The 22,489-nt window shown below is 46.6% G+C and overlaps 2 protein-coding genes across 2 annotated transcripts; one reads left to right on the top strand and one right to left on the bottom strand.

Moving 5' to 3' along the window:
* Positions 1-17,692: 17,692 nt before the first annotated feature.
* Positions 17,693-18,643, bottom strand: LOC111069645 (NADH-quinone oxidoreductase subunit E). Its single transcript, XM_022359787.2, has one exon. It carries the CDS (start codon positions 18,528-18,530, stop codon positions 17,781-17,783), a length of 750 nt encoding a protein of 249 aa, XP_022215479.2. The 5' UTR covers positions 18,531-18,643; the 3' UTR covers positions 17,693-17,780.
* Positions 18,644-20,632: 1,989 nt separating this feature from the next.
* Positions 20,633-22,462, top strand: LOC111069583. The gene is made up of 3 exons (XM_022359696.2): positions 20,633-20,782; positions 20,837-21,346; positions 21,413-22,462. The coding sequence occupies exons 1-3, from the start codon at positions 20,633-20,635 to the stop codon at positions 22,460-22,462; spliced, it is 1,710 nt and encodes a 569-aa protein (XP_022215388.2).
* The last annotated feature ends 27 nt before the right edge of the window (positions 22,463-22,489 follow it).

Raw genomic sequence — 22,489 nt, 5'->3', positions numbered from 1 at the left:
GTGAGCTGTGTGGCTGATGGCTGGGATTGAATGGCCTGGCCAGTGGAAGGAGCAGCAACAGCAGCAGCAGGATGAGGAGTATGTGTCCACCAGTCCAGTTTGCCATTAGCCCAGCATGCGTTCCACCCCTCCCCACAGCACTGAAGCATTTTCATTTAGCTGTTCTTGTTCTTTTTTTTTCCTTCTCCTGTTGGTGCTGCTGCTGCTGTGGTTTTGGGGTGGGGGGGACCAAATAAATCAAGAATTTTTTTTACAAATTTGTTGTCATCATGTTGACATTTCCGACGTCTTTATCGACTTTCCGGCCCTGCCCTGCCCTGCCCTGCCCAAACGAGAGGCCCCAACCAGTGGCCCAAAATGGAGAGACGGAGGTCAAAGGGCCCCCTTGTCACACAATTTCCATGCAAAACATATAAGTCATGTCTGGGGACAGGCCCGGCCAGCCTCCTTTGTACATGGGAAATTTAGTTAATGGGAAATGTCTGTGAATGCAGACAACAAAAACTTACATTTTCCCTTGGATGGAGATTTTCGGTCCCAGAGTGCTCTAAAATGGAGCATTTTTTTTTTGTGCTAAGGAAGATTTTTGCCATCACGTGGCTTGAGTGGAAATTGGTTCACTCTATCCCCCATTTCGCTTAGTGTATGAATAGGTTATGCGAGTGCAGTGCCATGTCCTTGCACTGCTCTGCTCTGTTCTCTGCTCTCTGCTCTGGCTCCACAAATTATGTCAATTATGCTGGGTACAACATTTGCTGCAAGTTTACGGCAGGGCAGGCAAATGCGACGCGAAAATGATGCGAAAAGTGCAGCGCAACAAAACGACGAAAAGTTATAGAATAAGAAATGGCCGCGACAAGCACGAAGCACGAAACACCATGAACGGCTCTGCCATTTGCAATTTTTATACGAAATTCTACACTTATTTTTCTCTGCTCTGATGCTCTCTCTCTCTCTCGTTTTCTCTGGGAAGTCTTCTGCGGAATTTTCTGGTGTAAATAAAATATAAGAAAAAAGCAAAGTTTTGGATACCCTTCGCAGATCATTCCTGTCCATGGATTAGATCTCCTAAATTCTCTAATACTTTCTGGAATATAAAGAAAGTGGCAGCCCTGTAACAAATAGAAGAAATATTCGAGTAAAAGAAAGCTCGAGTGGAAGCTGTCATAGATAGAGATGTACATATGTACATGCATACATATGTATATGTATATTTGCATTCGCCATAAAACTCGTCATCCGTGCACCATCAAGCGGCAAATGGAGCGACAGACAGGGAAGGGAATATGCCGCACACAGTCTACAGTTTCATCTCGCAGCATCATGAACGTTGCCCAAATGACTTCCGTTTCCGCCGCTTAAGATGCACTCGCACACATACACACAAACACACATACACACACACGCGGAAAGAGCGAGAAAGAGTCGGAGATATCCGCCTCATCATCATCAACATGCAGGCGCGTCATTTGTTTGCCGCTGCCTGCTATCCTGTCCTGTCCTGTCCTATCCGCCGCTGTGTCCGCCTGCTGTGTCCACTCTTGACATGTCGGCCGTCCTGCCCTGCTCTGTCCTGCCCTGCTCTGCCCTGCCCTGCCCTGCTCTTCTGGCTGCCATGTTGAAAAATTGCATCAAGTATAATGTAAATCGTGTCATTTGTCAATGGCAGATGTTCCCGCCTTCCTGTCGGCCAGCAGGGGACGGCCCACCGGGGAGTCGAAGCATCCTAATGACAATTGGCATGCCCAACACGAGATTGCGGCCAGCGGCCAGCGGCCAGAGTGGATGAGTCTCAGAATTCGCCGAGAGTCAAATTTGATGAGAATCTTTTACGGGTTTCATTTTATACGAGTACATACGAGTCATATGCCGCCGCCGTCGCTGCCGCGTGCGCCACATTTAATGAGTCTTTGGCTAGAATAGTTTGAAAACACTTTGTGCCACTTTCACTGGCACATTAGCGAGGCACAAAGAGCCACGCCCCACGCCACAAGCCGCCCAGGCCAGGCTGCACAAATAATTCAATAAAGCAACTTTCAGTGAGATTAATTAAATATTTCTGTCTAATTTGACGCAATTTATAGAGTGCCAAGGGGCAGCAAAGCCTCAGGGACGGTGGAAATCCCACATATACGCCGTGTAGAGTGGGGAGAAATGAGCAAAGTTTTTACCGAACAAACTTGCTGCTTATCTATGGCAGGGAGCGACTGAGAGAGTGTGTGTGTGTGTGTGTGTGTGAGTGTTTTCTTCTGCTAAAACTTTTATTAATTACAAAGGATAGAGAGCGGAGAGTGGAGTGGAGAGTGGAGCGGAAGTTGGAGTCACATTTGTGAATGAATGGAACATTTCCATTCGAGTTACTTAGCTTTGCTTTTCCGCTTTGCCGCTATGACTTCCCCTATTCATTCAGCTGCTTTAACCTTTCCCTTTCCCTTTTGTTTTTGCAGCACCTGGCACTGGCGGATTAGCCACAAGGACACAAGGATAGTGGTAAGTAGCCTCTGCCGCAGAGTAGGGGTGAAGGAGGAGGACAGACTGGGCTGGGCTGGGCTGGGCTGCGTGTGTCTGGCGAATTATGCAACTTAATGTGCTCGTACCGGTCCTCGTACTCTCGCATGCTACTCTACTCAACTCTGCTCCGGTGTGTACATAATGCATAATTAATTTGGTCCGACATGCAGCACCTGTTGAGCGCCATATGTACAAGTAGTACTCACCTTCCCACACCCCCCCCTACACACCATTCATACATACCCCTGCTGAGTTGCTGCCTCATTGAAAAGTGGCATAACGAGCTCTTGTGCCCCGGCTTAAAAGTGCTTACAAATTGCTACATGAAAATGTCTGCCAAAAGGATCGGTGGGGGTGGGCAGGAGAGGCAGGAGGCAGGTGGCAGTGCAAATAAAGCTGCCTCTAGTTGGGTTGGTAGGGGGTGGGCAGGCGTTGCTTTTATCAACACTTCAGGGCAGTGGCAAAAGGCAAGTGGAAAACTGAAACTGCAATTGAAGCGCTTTTCCACAGACACACGGCGAGTGGAACAGCAAAAAAAAAAACCCTTTCGGCTTTCGATACACTTCTGTGTGTGGAGGGTATAACTCATACTGCATGGCACCCTCAAATATCCTTGATTCGAGTCATCATATATTGCAAGGGTATCTAAGGCGTCGGCGACCCCCCAAAGCCATGGCAATCTTTTTAATGAGTCAAGTGGCCAACACGTGAAATGCTCCTGCAACATCTGTCCGTCTGCTAGTCTGTCCCTCAGTTTCTCTGTCCCACAGTCTCTCTCCCTCTATGAGGGTGTGTGTGTGTGTGTGTAATGACGCACATTTTGGCCGACTTTTGTGCGAACGTATTCGTACGAAATAAACCGTTTTGCCTTTGAGTTGAATTGAGTTTCATTTGAGTTGGCGCGGTCCAGGACCAGGACCAGGACCAGGCCCAGGCCCAGGCCCAGTTTGTTCACTCGTTGATTCATTTCGGGCGTCATGCCAACGCCGTTTGGGCTTCTGCATTGCTTTTATAATTGCATGTCGACTCTTAATGAGCTGGGCGCCATGCAATTTGTTCCCCCACCACCCCTCACAGCGCAACCAGAAGGCCAAAAGCAAAGGATTTTCCTGCCACTTGAAGTTGAGAACCGCCGTGTGAGGTTCCTTTTCTATTTTTTTTTTTTTTTGGTTATTTCGGCAGCACTGGCTGCATTTTTTTTTGGTTGAGAAAAACTCTCTCTAGCTAGCTGGAAAAACTAGAACGAGGGAATGAACGCAGAAAGTTGAGCTCTTGTTCAAATGGATTTCGCTCGTAAGCGAAAATAAAACCGCGCAACTAGCAAATGAAATGAGTAAATTGCGGTTTCAAGTTGAAGTTTCCAAAGCGCTGCAGTTCTGCTTCCCACTGTTTTTTTTTTCCATTGGCCTTTTTTTATTTGGGGGGAATGTGGTCTGGGTTGGGGCTGCGGCACCACACTCCTGTGTGTTGCCTTGGCAGTGAAAAAAATGTGTGGCAAAATGTTAGCCAAACACATGCTGCAGATTGAAGCTGCTGCTGCTGCCCATAAAAGGCTTTCGAAAAAATAAATGCGAATTTTCCTATACAAATAAGTGGTAAGTACTTAATGCCAGAACAAAGTCAGTGGCCAAAAACACGATTGGCATAAAATAAACCACAGAGCCAGAAAAATACTGGGCCGGGGAGAGTGCTCATACTTCGGGTAGGAATTCTCTAAAGTTGAAGCATAAAATATTGCGTATACGCCGCCATATATTCCATCCGCACACACACAGACACACTCAAAGACCGAGAGAGAGAGAGAGAGAGAGAATGGTAGACATCTAAACTGTATACCCCATATACTCGTATATCGTATGTATAATTGAAAACAAATTTTACTGCATGTAATTGAGTGTGTTTTGTTTGTTTGTTTGTTTGTGGGCCTTTGTTGTTCTGCCTCTGTGTGTGTGTGTGTGTGTGTCCGTGTGTGTCCGTGTGTGTCTTGATATCGATAACGAATGCCACAAATTGAATTTAAATCATTTTACATACAAACAAGCCGCCCGCCCAGACACACATTTGTTGGAGCAGAGAGAGAGAGAGAGCGTGCAGGGGCCTGTGGGGTAGCTGGGTACTTGGCCGCGCCAACGCCATGTTCGCTTGTTTTATTTATGGCCTTATGGCAACAAGAAGATAGCAAAGCCAAGCGTCGAGTGCCGAAGATTTAGATACCCTTGCCGAATGATGTTCCATTTGGTAGCTAAAAAAAAACATGAAAATATATTGTGAGTGGCAGCAGAACAAACAAAGAAAAGTACATAAATATTTTACATAATTCATGGGTTCCGCAAGGAGAACATGCAGCAATGCATTTAGGCAAAATCGAATTACACTTTCCCAAAAGCAAATAAAACTGGTTACACACCGAAACAGAACTAAAGCCTGAGCAACGCCTTCGCCGCTTTGCATTCGAGCTTCGAGATATTCCATTTTATGCATTCACGGCACACGCTACCCTCCCCTCCCATCCCCCACAGAAACAAGCCAGCCAATCTTCCAGCATATCCATTCACCCTTCGGAGCCCACACCCTCCCCCAATCTTAATTGTCTGCTGTGCTGTGGCATGGCAAGCCGTAAATTTATGCATTGCATTCTCCGGCTGCATTCGAGACAAACTGCACTTGCCTTGCACTTGCCAGGCAGACAAGGAGCTGGAGCTCGAAGCCTCATCCGGCTGCCTGTGTACCGTAAATACATTTTTGATAAGCAATCGATATGATTTGATACTCGGCGAGAGATGGATGGCTCAGCTCAGGCATTTGCAAAGCAATTAAAATTGAACTTCAATTCAAAACATTAAATTTACGACTGCTGACTGTCAAATTGTTTCGGGGGTAAAAAGATTTAAGATTTTAGTGTAAATATTTGCTCAGCAATTATTGCAAGACCAGAAATATTCACTTGCCATGGCAGGGGGACTTTAAACGGAAGGGAAATGCCAATGTGAAGTGTAAATAAGCGCTGACTAAGTCATGGGCTCAAGTCAATTCATTCCGTCAAGGTGTCGATGCATGCTGGCACGACCTGGCCCGTAGCTGAATAGAGTTGCTTATGGGATGGGCTGGGCTCGAACTACATACAGTCCTGCTTAGGGGAACGTGTCTTTGGCTCTGTCTGGCTCTGGCTCTGGCTGCGGAACGTGACGCACGTGCGTGAAAGAGGAACAGAGATAGAGCTTGAAGCTGAAGCTGCAGCTGTAGCTGTAGCTTGCTGCCTGTCAGAGTTTCAGTCTGAATCTGAATCTGAGTCTGAGTCAGGGCCCGTGCCTGAATCTGGCTTGTTGTGCATTTCCCATATTGACGCTAACATTTCGCTCGGAAATTGTAACGTGCTGCAATGCAAAATACAAGGCACAAAGCAGGGCACAAAATACAAATACCAAACTGCAGTAGAGACTCCCACACAGCTACACAGCTACACTGGCAGGCAGGCAGGCAGGCAGGCAGGTCTTAGGGCCAGGACTCCTGAGGTAGGACAAATAAGCAGATTGTAACGGCAATCGCAAGCAATGAAGCGAGTCGGTTCGAGCTGCAGGACCCCCCGGTACCACCACATGCACCCCCACCACCGCCTACTACATACATCATGTTGTCTGGGGGCATTGTTGCTGCTCCTGCACGCGCCGCACGATTTTGCAAATAAATACAAATAACTTTGATTTTGTCCGCCTGCAGAGCCAGGGACTACTTCCCTCGTACTGGGAGGACATACCAATCCCCGGAGCGTGTGACGTTCAACAGAAGCATTCAAATTAAACTTTATTTGTTACCCCCCTGCCACACCATCCCTTTGGTCCTTTGGCCGCACCTTTTGGGCGTCTCTGCTTAAAATTGCAGATTGCAGGCTTGATCACATTGCCAACCCAACGTTGAGGCTTGCAAATGAACGCTGGGAAAGGACGAGTCAGAGCAGAGCAGGGCAGGGCAGGAGCAGGACAGAGCCAGGACTCGCAAGCACCAGGATCGAGTCAGACAAACACATGAAACGTGCTGTGCATGCAATAAAGGAGATTTTTTGTGCGATTTCCCTGCACTGATACGAGTAGCAACCAACCAACCAACCAACCAACCAGCCAAGCAGCACCACAATATGGCTTCATAAATTGCCGGTGGCCTCTGACTCAATATAGCTTCATACATATGTATGTATATATGTACATATATGTATATACATATATACTCGTATACATATGTATGTATGTATATTTATGCATGTGCCCCGCCAGCTAGACATTTAGTTTATAGTTTTGTTCATGACTTGGCTCTATTTTTGGGTGCCCTTAAAAAAAAGGGATGCAACCTGCCTAAAGCTATTGGCGGATTTCTCCACACTGCTCATAATAAGTATGCGCAGAACAATTATGTGAAATGACTTTTAATTGCATCTGGCAGTGGCAGTGGCAGCGGCAGCAGCCAGAACCATCGCTCCAGAACCGCTTACCGCTGATGTTGCTGCTGCGGTTGAACCAATTGAGCCCGGAATTGGAGTCGGAGTCTGGAGTTGGTCTCCAGACTCTACAGATACTTTATTCTGGCACTTTAAGGTACTTTTATTTGGACATATTCTTGGCAATTATTGGTAATTAAACAACATAATTTAAGCGAATATTTAATGGGCGCATTATTGCATAAAATTCTCTAATAACTCTCATAAATTATAGTGTACATTTTATGCAACGAAATGTGTATTAGCATAAAGGCAATTTCCATAACGATCTCAATTTAATTATCAAACAAATTATATTCAATTTTAATATGCTGTGCACCCATTTATTCCACACATCAAAAATGTACAGCTAATATTAGCAATTATCTTTGTTAATTTAGATACATTTAGCAATTTGCACTTGCAGCGAATGCCTCCACTTGGCCAAGTTTTCCAGGGTATCGGAAAAGCCAAAAAAACGACTGACTCTCCTCCGCTGGGCTAGGATATTTCTGGTGCTTGTGTAGTTTCGTTTTGGCGCTCGCTTTTGTTTGTAATGTGAAAATAATCCTCGTGAAAGTTTTGTTGTGCGGCAGCAGCAAAATCAAAGTATTAGCAACTCCCCTTTGCCGCACTCCTACTGCGCTCCTGCCCCCCCAGGGTCTGGCAGAGCTCGCAACTTCCGTAGGGCGCCGTCATGGCCACGTGAGCTGAGAAATGGAAAACATGGCCAAAAACAGAGTAGGAGGCAGAAGCCAGGAACGTGAGCTGAAACAGAGTCAACTTTTCACGTGCGCAATTTGTGTTTTGTGTTCAGTTTTTGCCTCTGTTTTATTCATGCATTATTCGCCCCCGCCCGAACAACCCTCGCGCCTCAGCCCAGCCCTTGCTCAAATTATATTTTTATGAGTAGTAATAGTGGGTGGAGCAGGGGCAGGGGCAGGGCCAGGTCTTGGCAGGGCACTTAATGATGTTGCTTAGCAAATTGAAGCAACTAAACACAAACATAATTGAAACAATTTTCTCATTATAATGACGACGGCGAAGAAGACGACGACGACGATGGGAGCGCGCTCTTACTTCACGGTTGGGTAGGTGTGGAGGATGGATGGATGGATGGATGGTACTCCACAGTAGAGCCAGGTGCCGTTGACGCAAATTGTTTGGCTGTGTGTGTGCGAGATCCTGTCAAGGAGCCAGGCAGCAGCAAACAATGCGAACACCCCCCAATGTCAACTAAATATGCGTTCTTCTGTTCTTCTCTGTGTGAGCAAGATGAAGTGTGGGCGTCGGGAGGTGGAGGGCAAAAGTTAAGGGCGCAAATAAAATAAAGGGAAAATGGCGAAAAAAGTTCGAGCATAAATAGGACTGAGTGAGAGCTGAGGATGGGGTGGGGCACTCAGCATATCATCGGAAGTGCAAGCTACTGTTGGAAGGCAGCGCCGGAAGTTGTAACAAGTTAATGGCAGTTTTTCAAGAAGCCAACCGACTGTCAGCCACTCGACGGGGCCCACGGCCATGGCCGGGGCCAGGTGCAACATCAGCAGTGGCAGTACTAGCGGAGTGGCAAACAGAAGAGCCTGCCTGCCACAGTGGCAGAGACAGCAGTGACAGCAACAACATTTAGCTGCAGAGCCAGCCGAGTGCAGTTCAAGTTGGCACTCAAGTGCCGCCAAAGTAGCAGTCAACGTGGCCTAATAAAGTTGCTTAGGCGAAAGCTTGGGCGGGATTAAGTGGCTGCTTTCAGTCGCTGCGCAGGGCTGGGCATATGATGCAAAAGATAATAATGTGGATGTGGATGTGGATGATATTGTTCTGGTAACCCAAGGGCCTAGCCTGTTCTGTCCTCTCCTCTTTTAGAGGCTGCACAAATGACTGGGTTTCGTGGTTAAGGGAGTGGGCGGTGTCATTTATATTTATTTTAATATGCCTTTGTTCTCATCCGGCATTGTATTTACCATGGCATTGGCCAAAGCCATTAGCAGCTCAATTTACACAGCCAACTCTCCCGCCATTGACTTCTCCATATCTCTGTCTGTCTGTCTGTATGTGTATGGAATATTCTGTTTGTTTGTGCCGTATTTTGTGTGCGCAAAACAATATTTGGAGTTGTTTCTTGTGTCTGTCCTCTGTTTTTCGTTGGGCTTTTCGCAGCTTCCGCAGTGGCTAAAAGCACTGGGGGCGACAAGTGGACTCTCGCCTAATGGACCGGCGGCCAAGTGCAATTCGATATGGCCAGTGTGCTACAGATGGGAATTGGGGAGTGTGTCAGGGGAAGACCTTTCTTTCGTCGCGGTAAAACTTTGATACATTGGGTGGGGGGTGGCCAACACACAAACAAAAACACAACACAACAAAAAAACATAAAAACAAAATCAAATTGCTTGCAAATAGCTAAATAAAAGGATGGCCCGGGCAAGGATGAGGCTTCAGCTTATTACTCCACCCCCGCTGCACAGGAATCAGGGACAGCCGAGGACAGCACAGGATATTGCCGGCGAACAAGGAAAAAGTTTGCGCTTTGCAAATTAATAACAAGAGCCAAGAGTTTTCCCCGTTTTTCTTGTTCATCCTGGCAGATACGAGTAGAAGAGCGCGCACACACACAAAGGGTGATATATATGTACATATGTGCGTGCGTGTGTTTGTTTGTTTTGGGTGTGTGTAAAGTATAAGTAGGACTAATGCCTGGCAGGTTGACGTACGTGCTGCGGCATTTTTATTAGGCATCCCAATCCCCACCTTTTTTACGAGCCCCACGTCGAAGCCCTTTTAATGCTGAAGGCGACGGGCGCCAAGGCTGCAAAGCAGTAGCGGCAGGGAAACGTTTCATTGCCCATAAAAGCAACAGTCCCAGGCATGAGATACGATATACCCCCCAAACCCTCTCCCAGCCCTTTCCCCTTTCACTCTTTGAGTGAGTGTTACTTTTTGTTTAATTTAATTAGTCAGCGGCAGCGGCAGCAGCAGCCCAAAAATATAATTGTTATTAGTACAGGCATTTAACTGGTCGCATACCGTAGCAAAAAAACAAAAAAAACAATAACAATTAAACCAAAAACAAAATTGAGCATTCGACCGAGAGATACCCGTTAGCCGTGAATGCAATGTGTGGCAGCCCATAAAAGTATGCTAAAAAATTTTAATGTGCCCATAGACACGAAAAAAAGGATTTAAGGATGCTAACTACAACATAAATATAATAAATATATAATATATATATTAGGCAGTGGAAAATCCCTATCAAAGAGAGTCAGAGAGTGAGTGAGTGGGAAAGCTACAAATTACTTGAAATTCCCCTCACAGCTCTTAGCTTTCCTTAGCTTCCCCAGAGGTCCAATATACACCTGCCACCTGCCCCTACCCTGCACTCTGCGCGTGTGTATGGCGGGTGGGGTGTTGGCGGTGGCGGGAGGAGTATATAAAAATGTCGCTCAATTAAAGTGTAGACACTTAAAATTCAACACTTAATTTCGTGCGTAAAATTAATGCCAAGCACATAATTAAATTATGTTAATTACCTACAACAAAGTCTATTAACAAAACACACAGATACGCATGCCCAAAGGGGAGAGAGAGAGAGAGAGAGAGAGATACAGGGATAGCTGGCTAGAAATTGATGAATAAAAAGCAACACAGACACGTAGCGAATCTCTTTTGGGTTTAGGTTCAGTTTGAGTGCCGCTGGGGGTTTTGGGCCACAACAAAAAAAGGCCAAACATCAAATAACTTTCAATCAATTCCAATTAGAGCGGCTCCCCTTTTTTGTATGCCATCAAAATTGCTGGCAGAAGGAAACGACAATTTAATTTCAAGTTTAATGGCCAACAGCAGCAGTGGAAGAATATCCATCCAGAGACCAAAGACCACAGGCAGACCAAGGAAACGAGAACAGTTTGATGTTGTTATCCTGAAAGTAACCCGTAACCCGTTGCCCCGTTGCCGGTTTCAGGCCACCGCAGAAACAACAACAACAAAAAGTAAGAATCCACGCTAGGATATTGTAATAACAGCTGCCTGACACGGACAACTATCTGATCCCGGGGAAATTGCAAAGAAAAAGCGAAAGATAACAGCAAGGAAAAGGCGAGCCACGCAGGAATGCATTTTACAGTTGCCAACAATGGGCGGCGGTGGATAGGGGGAAAGGGGGAAGCACTGGTCAAAGCCACAATAAAAGCGTGGAGCGTGGAGCTTGGAGCGTGGCAGGGCTGCAAAATAAAAACCACAAAACACGCCAAACCAAACCCCAAGGAAGCGCCAGAACGGACATACAGCTGTCCGTTCAGCTGTCCATCTCAGTGATGACTCCAAGGCTGGGAGGGGCGTACTAAAGCGCGAGTCGGAGTGAGTTTGAAGTTGAGGTTGAAATCTTGGCTGGCTGGCTGGATGGCTGGCTGTATGCGCGGTGTAAGCTCAGTTCATTTTGCAGTGCAGAAATTTAATCAAGAAGTGCAGGCGCCCCGGCGAACCAAAGTGTCAGCGCAGTGGCAGTCCCCAGTTTCATCCTACTCCTACTTCTTCTCCTCCTTCGTTTTTCTCCCTCTGAAAATTGTTGGATGGACAGCCACAGCCCCTTGCGTGTAATACGAGATTCGTTCAACATTTACAATGATTTTGTGATTCTTCCGACACTTTATGGTCGAAGCCCCAAGCTGACAGCGAGCGTCCCCACCACTAAATTTGAACACCCCTTTCTACTTACTACGAGTATATATGGTATGCCATCGTATATATCTGTATCCCTGCACTATGGTCCCAATGACCACTTTTGTTGGCCAAAACCCATTTTTCAAAAGTTAAAAAATAACCGTGGTTTTGATCACTCTGTATTAGAAAAAGAGTGAGCTTATAAATTGCGTACCAGAAATGTCCATAGATGGCGCCACATTCGCAAAATCAGCTGTGCAACCCAGCTGTTCTTGCTGAACAGCACGCGCAGTGAAAAAGTGGCAATTTGATTACAGTTTTAAATCTCTCATAAATTGAAAAATACGATTAACCGATCAAATTTTTTGATTGAATCTTAATTTGTTGGGTTTTTACTACGTGTTTTGTATTGTTAACTGTATCTCGTAGTTGTGATGTCTTAGTACTTTTAGGTTAAAATGAGTCCTTTTTTTTAGCCAATTTTGATTGAAAACTGATGTTTGAAAAGGTATATTTAGTGAGTCCCACCTAGTCCCACCTTGAAATCTATTGTGTGGTGTAGATTAATAAATTCTTGTTGAAATGTATATAGTAAGAAATACCACATTTGACCACAAATCTTAAAATTTTCATTAGTAGAATATAACCTCAAAATCAACAATACAGAGTTGTTTGGCGTTCTTTTTTGTGCTAAAACAATAAGTTGAATGCCCAGAGAAGGCTTAATTGATTAGCAAGACTGTACAGAACCCAGTAAGAAAACCGCAAACTTTCTGACCCAACGAGCACCCTGGAAAACGCGTTTTCCACCCTGACACAAGGGTTTTTCTCTAGGTGGCAACAATTACAAAAATTTTTTGTTTTCAAATCAAAATTTGTGTTGTTTTTATGCGTGCCACGCCTTTATAATTTTAATAAAAATTAGTTAAACTAATTTCTTAATAAAACTGTTATAATTACTTCCTATCCCTATCATTAACTATTTTTTAATATGCATTATCAAAAAAAGGCGGTGCCACACCCATTTTTTGTAAATCTTCTTCTATTGATTATATATATACGATACAAGAAACTAATTTGAAAAATCTTGTTTCGTTTTCGAGTTATTAATTTTGGCCAACAAAAGTGGTTGTTGGGACCATAGTGCCCTGGCTTGGGGGGGTGTGTGTGTGTGTGTGTGTGTGTGTGTGTGTGTGTGTGTGTGTGTGTGTGTGTGTGTGTGTGTGTGTGTGTGTGTGTGTGTGTGTGTGTGTGTGTGTGTGTGTGTGTGTGTGTGTGTATGGGGCTATAATAGAGTGAAAGACTTTAAGCAAGCATTGCTATCACCATTGCCATCGCCATCGCCATTGCCAGCGCCATCGCCATCTCGGTATTAAGTTGCAAGCGAAAAAGTTCACTTCGAAGCAGGAGGGCAGCGGCTGCGGGTGGCGGGTGCTCCGTGTAATGCAGACGAAAATGGAAAATTGGAGCAGCAGCTAACAATGCTCCCATTTTCGCATCTATTCTCTTCATCCCATTTGCAGCTCCCCCCCAGCCCATGAAGTGCCATGCGATATCCAGGGAGCAGTTTGGTCAAGTTCCCACGACACAGAAGCAGATGGAAAAGCTTTCAACTTTCAGCACTCAGCTTGCAGCATCCAGAGGAGTGCCGAGGAATCGTATCAAAATATTTGGTTAATTCGATTTTTAGCTATGATTGTCCAAACGCAATTCTTGTTGATTTCCAATACTCAAGGGTTGCGACTGGGCATCGCGGCTCGAAATAAGAATACACAACGCCAACCAACAACCAAATTTAAATTAAATTAAATTATTAAACAACGTGCTCAATATTGTATCCTAAATCCAGTAAATCCAATCCAGCAATTTTAATTACATCTAAGTGAAACACAAAAAAACAATTTAGATTAAACTCTAACTGACATTAAATAAATACGACAATACATAAGTACAATATACATGCAAATATTTACCCACTTGTTTGAAGCGAAACAAAAGCAATCAAAATGCTATTAATATTTTTCAACGAGAGCCCAAAATTAAATGAATATTTATTGGCAAATTGTGTAAAATATTGTGCCATAAAATTAAGCTGAAAGCGGGTCAGAAATTCTGTCCACAAATGATTGAAATTTATGTGTCCTGAGGCCTAATATTATTGCACGTTTAATATTCATTGTACTTTAAATTTTAGTTTAAATCAAATGTAATTATATTTTATATTCCAAAATGAAGGCCTTGTTGCTCTGCCTTTATTTTAGACTACAAATTTGTAAATAAATTCAAATAAATAAATAATGTTAGAAAAAATTATTCAATAGCTGCATTAACTTTACTTTTGGGTATAAAAGCTGCCAATGCAGCTGAAATTTTTCTGGGGTTCCTATAGAAACCAATTACTGTAGGTCGACAACTGCTTTTCAACTGATAATAAAATAAATATGTTTCTTGTCGCAGTATTCTGGCTTCCGTTGCCTTCTTTTGTATGGATTTCTTTACCCCCGAACCGAAGCACTTGACGAAACATTTTTAGCCAAGCCAATGGAAGCCAGAAAGTTGAAAGTAATAAATATATTTTCTGCTGTGGAAACCGGACAAGAATTTACATCACTAAAACTTGCGATATGAAGTGGCAAGCGCAGCAGGGGAGGAGCTGCAGGAGGAAAAGTGCCACATAGAAAATTGTATATTTTGTAACAAATATGTGGAAAGCATCTTCTGACAAATTATGACTTGGGTGATGCTCTCCACTCTCCACTCTCCCCACTTCAGTGTTTCTCTCTCTCTTATTGCTGACGGCTTTGTTTTGTTTTTTTTTCTGAGAAAACTATGGCTGAAAGTTGCCATGACAGCGCTGCCACATTATACAACAAGTGCTCGAAATAATAAAGTTAACAGCACTTTAATAGTTGGCTCATGGAAAGCCCTCCTTCACATGCCTCCCCTGCTTCATCATTCAAGAGTGGATAGGAGCAGCAGTGGCAATGGCAGTGGCAGTGGCAGGAACAGCGGCAACATGTTGCCGAGCAACGGCAAAGGGCATAAATGAGGGGCTTATCCCATCGAGCAGCACAACTTGAGCAATAAAATTGCTTTTATATACGAGACTTCTACAGAGCAGAACACAAGATGTACAGAGCAGATATAAAGGGAGGAGCAGCAGCAGTAGGGAGGAATAGGAGCATTGAAATATTCTTGGCATGCTCAGATATACAACCATTTTGGGCGGGCATGGGGCAGGGGCCTGGGATAGCAGATAAATTTTCCACTTTGAATTTTGCGCTTAATAAAAATCAAATTTAAATGCGGCTGACAACGAATGGATAACGGAGAAGCCTTCAAAGTGCCCGTGACACCCTGCCACATGTCATGTGTGTGTGTGTGAGGCAACTGTGATGAAACTCCGTCCTGGGGCCAACAATGGAGGCATTTATGGCCAGCTGATGACATGGCTGTGTTGCCACCGATTTTGATGCTGCTGCTGCTGCTGTTGTTCCTGGAATGTAATAAAAGCTAAAGCTTTAGCATCTTTCCGCTTCTAGACTGCTTCGACGTTCCACTTTATGGCGAGCACATAAAAGGAAATCAAAGGACAGCAAGGCAGCCTCTGCTGCTCCGCTGGGCAAGTCAAAGAGTCAGCCGTCGCACTTATTGGCCCCTGCCCAGACCCCGTGACCAGAGGAGCAGCAAAAGACAGAAACGGGGGTAACGGGCGAGCGAGAGAGAGCTAATAAGCTGTGTGTGTGTGAGTGTGCTGCACAGTGGCTGGAAACGGCAACGGTTGGCGTATGCTTAATGTTTTGAGCCAGTTGGCGCTTATATAAATGCCCGCCCGTTGCCCAGTGGAGCAGTGCAGCAAAGCGGAAATTTTTGCATAAATTCAATTAACTAAAAACATGCAAATGAAAACTTTTCTTTTTTTTGTTTTCGTGGAACGGGCGACAAAGCCGCGTGTGCTGCCCCATCAAGCGGGAACGGAAGCTGCCCCACAGAGCACGAACAGAAAGAATGCAACTCATTCAGATGCACACAAGTGGCAATTGGAAGTGGCTGAACCAACCCCCCCCACCCAACCCCTCTCTCTTTGTGGAGGCTGGGGAAATGTTTTCTAATTATTTCGCCCTGGCATTGCCTGCTCCAGTGGCAGCTACCTTCACACTGCGGGGCGGTGTATCGGAAGTATGAAATGCAATAATGTAACGAGTAATTGCGCAAAAAAGTAATAAAGAACGCGAAAGCAGTTACGCAAAAGGGAGGTGGCACGCTACACTGGGTGGCTGGTAGGTGGTGGGTGCTGGGTACTGGTCAAAGACCATGCAATCTGGCAGGGATAAGAGCAAGGACAGCAGGCTATCGGGGGGCAACAACAAAACTTGTCAACGACAGCAACTAAAACAAAGCCCCGCCCGGGGCTCGTAAGTGCGAGTGCGAGTGCCAGTCCTCGGTGATGTGGGCGTCGGGGAGCATGCGGCATGAGTACGTGCAACGTGGCCGCAAAAAGTTCAAGCGCCGCTCACGCGCCCCAGCCACGTGATGTTGTTGACTCTCTCTCCTCGTGCCCCGCACCATCCAAAAAGGATATTAATTTCCCAAAGGTGCAGTTTTTGCAGGCGAAAATCACGCAAAATGCGACTGGACTGAGGCGGGGTTGAGGAACAAGGGGCAGGAATCAGGGGACAACTTAACACAGCAGCGAAAGTGACACAGAACATTTCATACTCTTCGAATTTTGCAGTTGCTCATTGGCAAAACAAGGGAAAAGATTTATTCTAAAAATGCAAAGAATATGCCAAAAAATATTTACGCTTGCATAAAACCCATAAAACTCGACACCTAAGTGGATCTGCATATAAGGTGCATATAAACCTCTTTAAAAACTCTCTGCTTAACGTCTCGAACAGCCTGAAAAACTCAGTGGACTTCTCTACTCTCGATTGAATGTCCCGCAACGTGAAATAAAATTAAAACGCACGCACACAAATTAAAAACTTTCAATAGCAACAATTTTCATTTTCATTTAAAAATTCAACACCATGAGCTGGCACAGGGTGTGGGCGGGCGGAGAGCGGGGCCCGGATGTCAGTGACAGCAGGGCCAGAAGGGGGGCAGCCACCATAGAGCCTGGTTGATGGCAATTGAAGTGCCACCGAAAAGCGGGGGCGGGGCGACAAACAGATTTATGGAAACTGAAAAATATCCATTGTAATTTGACTATGCGAGTGTGGGGTGGGCTGGGGTGGGGTGGCACGGGCGGAGGGGGGTCCTAGATCCCGCCTAGGGTTAGGGATTGAAAGCAGCGCCGGCTGCCTTCTGCCTTTGGGCTGGGGGAGCGCGCAACAATTAAAACTATTTTGGCCAAAACAATATCGTTGGGAGGGGGGGTTAGGTTCCTGGCAGCTTTTGAAGTTCCCGTTGCTGCTTGTTGTTGCTGCTTGTTGTTGTTTCCTGCTCGTCGTTCCTGGTGAACATTTTATTAGAATGCTGCTGGCGGTGGCATGCCCCACGGGCCGAGGTCAAACCGCAGCACGCAAGGGCAGGGCAGGGCACATCGGAGAGGAGACAAGACAAAAGCTGATTACTTGCTGCAATGGCTGACAGGACATGGGCTGGGCTGAGCTACGCTCTGGATGCAGGAATACAGCACTGGCTATACCCTTGCCAGAAGGTTAATCGAAGTGCTAGCAAAAGTTTCCGGCTGCTGTTACAGTTCGAGTGAGGCCACAGCTATGAGGAGAAACCCCAAGAACCAATCTCTCATTATCACCCAACTGCACTGCTGTCCTGCTGAATCTAGGGTATGGATATCTTCGACTCTGGGGTTCTGTGGAACGCTGTCTCCTTCTTGTTTTGTCATTGCTGTTGTCTGTTTATTGTGCCAGCATTGCAGAAATCCAAGGCATGTCCTTTGGCCAGGGATAAACTGCAGAAATGGCAGCAGACAGGGACAGGGACAGGGACACGGACAGGGACACGGAGAGGGACACAGAACGAGGACAATGCGAATGCGAATGCGGATGAGTAGAAGCTTAGCAAAACAACAGCTGTTGGCAGCACTCTTTCGAATTTCTTTGCCGTTGCCACGTTGCCAATGGCAATCGAAATTTATTGCTTTAAGACTGAATGCAGGATGAAGGAGGCAGCCTGGACGAGGCTACTTGCATTTCTTGCCAGGATCATCCAGGTCACGCATCATGTAGCCGGCTGGCGGTGGGTCGATCAGCAGTGTGGTGGGCCCATCTAACGGTTCGCTGGAACAGCGTCCGGTGCAGGGTCCTGCGGGCGGCACCTTGCCGCACTTCAGATCACTCAAAATCGCCTCGAAGCTCACCTCGTTGAGGTCCTCGTAGAGGTCATCGTTGACGCTCGCCACGGGCCCGTTGACACAGGCGCCCAGACAACAGTCGGCCTTCAGCGTGAACTGCATGTCCTTGCTGGTCTCGCCTGGCTGCAGGCGCAGCATCTTCGAGCAGGCCTTCAGCAGATCGTCGCCGCCGCGCAGATAGCAGGGCGTGGAGGTGCACACGGAGACCACGAACTTGCCGAACGGCTTCATGTGGAACATTGTGTAGTACTTGGCCGTCTCGTAGGCCTTCATCGGATCGATCTTCAGTCGCTCGGCGACTGCCACAACGGCCGTGATGGGCAGCCAGCCGTACTGGCGCTGTGCAATGTCCAGCAGTGGCAGCAGCGCCCCCTGGCGCTCCGCTTCCGGATACCAAGTGAGCAGCGAGTCGACTCGGGCCTTGTTCTCCGCGGTGAACTCAAACTTAATCTTGTCGTACATGTTGCAGGCATCCAGCTTGGTGCGCCGACTCATCGCTGGGTTCTGAGGGACACGTAGACCGCCAAGCAGTGGCAGGGTCAGGAGTCGGAGTCCTGCTCCTCCTAGCACACCAAACATTGTGTAAAAAAAAACTATATACTATTTATCTGCTCTCTTTGTGGAATTTGAATTTGATTTTGATGTTGATTGCTCGATTGTGTGTCACTTGCTTGATATTGTATTTTTGTCCCTGCTTTGGCTTTGATGTTCTCCTCTCTGACTCCCCTGCTCCCTGATGCCGCAGGGAAAATTGCAATCAAATTTAGTTACTCGCTTCCAAGGTGACAGCCAATCGATGTTCATCTGTTTTTTTTTGTGTCCGTTCATCCAACAGATGGCTCAAATTGCATACCATCCATGCTGCCGCTTAATTGTCAAAAGAGTGGCAGAGTTTTTTTGGGTGCGGCAGCTTTTGGCTTACCAACACCTGTCCCTGTGCTCATTTGCAGCATTTTTATTATGGGTTATTACCCAGTTAATGTGTGTGTGTCTGTCCCACTGTGTGTGTATCGCTTACACGCCCTAAAAGATTAGATCGTAAAATGCAGACACATACTCGTATTGTAATGCTCCCATTTCTGATCAAAATCCATAATAAACAATTAGGATAATGGCTATTCAAAGTGGAATTGACTGCAGATGGCATAACGTAACGTTGGTTGGTAAATGTTGTAAGTACCTAAAGCACATGTTGCCTCCCCCATTCCACCACGCCAACAAAATGTATGGGTCGATGTGCTCCAAATTTTGTACGGGTATAAAACCATCAAGGAGGGTCTGGTGGGAGGAGCACTTGTAATTAAGTTAAGGTTGAAGTTAGACTGAATATAATTTAAAGGAAAGAATATGGTAACTGGGGTAAGCTCTATCTTTAAAGTTATTTTCTATGGAGTGAATTTAGCAGCTCAATGGATTAAATAATAATATGGAACTAAGGATTTAGTTTATAGTTAGTCTAAGCAGACTTTCAGTGTATTCAATTTGTATTTAAATTTCTTTTGTACTTATGTAAGTATAATATACATATGTACTTCTGATTTGTATTTGCTCTGTGTTTGCTGAATCAATGATTATACGGTTGTAGAGAAGCTGCATGGAGGTAGCCTCTACTTGACTCTTCCCAAGTTGTTTTCAAGAGTATTTTGATGCACATTTTCTGAGCAAGAGCCAACTGCTTATAAGCATAGTACACATCCGCATATACCCGTAAATATATACACAAAAAATAGCCATAAAATAGTCTGTAGGAGGGAAAAAGTTGGACCCAGCAGCAGCAAAGTGGCTAGTGGGAACTGGTAGCTGGTAGCTGGTAACTGCAATTGGCCACTAAGTACTTTCCAAAGTCTTTTGCATGGCGGCAGTTCACATAATTCGTGTTGTGATAGTCTCGGCCTCGTTTGAGCCTCGTCCCAAAAACCGTTTTCAGGTTCTCGTTCTGCTTCTTGTTGGTTGGGCTGTTGGTTTGTGCTGGGTGCTGTGTGCTGTGTGTTGTGTGCAGCAGCAGTAGTCGAAGTTGTTGGCCCTAAAGGCAGACAGCAGTTTTCGGTTTTTGGGTTTTTTTTTGTGTGCCCAAAAAACATAATTAAGTGCTTGGCTTGGCTTGGCTTGGCTTGGCCTGGCAAGTTGTTGGCTATACGGAAATTTGTCATAACATGGGGGAGAACTGGGGAAGGGGTGACCATAACGAGCAGCAGAACCGTTGATAATGTACTAAGTAGTAATAAATTTTACTTTTATAATAAAACTACAAGCAAAGCCAAAAGAAAACTGAAACTGGTGGAGGGGTGGCGATGGGGAGCAGCGAAAACAAACTGGAAATCAAGAGCGAGAGCGAAAAGTGAAATGGTTGCTGCCTGCCTGCCTGCCTACCCTTTGACCCACCGCTCAACAAGTTGGCAAAGTGCTAGAAAGAGTCCCGTTCCCCTCAAAGCAGAACAGAACAGACAGAGGGATAGACAGAGAGACAGAGAGACACACAGCAACGTCAACGTCGTCAACCGAGCTGATGATGTGGCAATGGCCAAGAGCCGGACTTTAGTTGTAGTTGGCAAGTGAAACGCAAAAGTTGAAATTAAATCAAACATCAAACTGAATCGCAAAAGCCAGGAGCGTAGCCAGGACAACCAACCCACACCCCCACCCCCACCCCCACCCCCAACCGCTGGGCAACATGAATCGAAATGGGGCAGAGACCAAGTGCCAAAAGTGTTAGCAACTTTGTTATATTTCTGTTGATTTTACAAAACTGCGGCAGGGCACGCACCCAGCAGACCGCACAGACCGAGCAGCAGGCGGGTGGGCGTGATGGATTATCAAAGTTCGAGTTTAGCGCCCACAGCGCCCATCGGCGTACAACTGGAGCGGTGGCAGGGGCGGCGGCAGAGGTGGAAACTCTTCATGTTTTTAATTTTGCAAAAATATACGAAACTTTATACGGCTATGCCACAGGCAACACCCCATCTAAACTGAAGACTGAAGGGCGTGCCCAGCTGCCACAGCTGTACCCCGTACCCAGACGGGTCAGCAGGCAGCCGTTCCATGTGCTGGAGAAACTGCAGCAGGACTTGGAGGCGAAGCTGAAGCGGACCAGCACATTGAAGCCTTTCAGTGTGCTGCAACAATTGGTCCTGGATCAGCAACAGCAGCAGCAGCAGCACTCCGTGCAGTCCAATGCCAGCTTCCACATTCTCGAGGCCCTGCACAAGGATCAGCAGGTGCATGACAGCAAAACCACGACGCCAAAACCTTTTCGCGTCCTGCAACAGCTGGACATGGATCTTGAGGAGGCAAACAGGCACACCACCACAATGAAGCCCTTCCACATTGTGAATGCCCTCATCAAGGAAGCGGTAAAGCAGCATCAGCATCACCTGGAAGAAGAGGATGCAGCAGCAGCAGCAGCAGCAGCAGAGGAGGAGGAGGAAGGGAGCTTCGAGATTCTGGAGCCCATCGCTTGGGAGTTGGAACCGCAGGCGCAGCACAAAGGCGTGCCGCAGGCACAGGGTCGGGCAAAGGAGAGTCAGAAGCGGAAGAGAAAGCGAATTCGGCGCCGAAGAAAGAGAATTCGACGACGCAGGAAGCGGACACGTCGGCGCCGTCGAAAGAAGCGCAAAAAGAGACGCAAGAAGCGCAAGAAGAAGAAGCACAAGGGCGACAAGGGTGACAAGAAGAAGAAGAGGAAGAAAAAGGGAAAGCGCAAGAAGAAGAGAAAGAAACAGAAACAGAAGCCGGAGCCAACGCAGGCCCCTGGGCTGGGCCTCTTCCAGCCGGCCCAACTGATCTTCGCGAATCCCACCAAGCAGCCCCACTACTACCACCATCCACATGACGCCGGATATCCCTCCTATCCCGCCCAGACCCCATCCCTGACAGTACCCAGCGCCCTGTTGGCCAGCCTAACCACTACGCAGCCTCCGGCGACCACCCAACGTCCCTTCAGCAAGATCAAGGACCTCCTGCGGCACAACAGCCTCTTCAAGAAGAAGAAAAAGGAGTACCTCAGCCATGTGGGACAGGTGCTCTATCCGTTCGTCAAATTCGTGGCCTTCTTCACGGTTCTCAATCCCTTCACCCTGGGCGTCTTTCTCTTCACGCTCATCTCTCCCGCAGTCTTTGGCTTCCTGGGCTTTGTGGCCCTCAGTGTGCTGGTCAAGCCATTCCTCAATCTGGTCTTTGGAGTCAAGCAAAATGTGGATGCCTTCGATCGCAAGCGTTTTCTCGCCAACAAGCGGGCCGAAAGACTGAAGCTGGGCCTGCGTCCCGTCACCATTCACAAGCATTATTATCAGCAGAAGCCGCTCGGCCACTCGGCGCCGCCGCTGAAACTGCGTCCTGTGGGGGGTCACTGGCGGCGGCAATCGGGACATTTTCAGGCACCACCACGGCCATCAGGCTCACCCTCAGCTCCACTTGCTGCACCTGCAGCACCACCAGCCGGACATATGAAGCACTACAATCCCCTACTGCCGGACCACCGCGAGGCACTGGACATGGATTATGACTATGTCTAGAAAGGGCTAATCGCAGTTATTATTTTA

This window comes from Drosophila obscura, unplaced genomic scaffold, assembly GCF_018151105.1.
Source record: "Drosophila obscura isolate BZ-5 IFL unplaced genomic scaffold, ASM1815110v1 contig_1, whole genome shotgun sequence".
NCBI lineage: Eukaryota > Metazoa > Arthropoda > Insecta > Diptera > Drosophilidae > Drosophila > Drosophila obscura.
The sequence above is the reverse complement of the archived record's forward strand: the minus strand, read 5'-3'. Positions and strand labels throughout refer to the sequence as shown.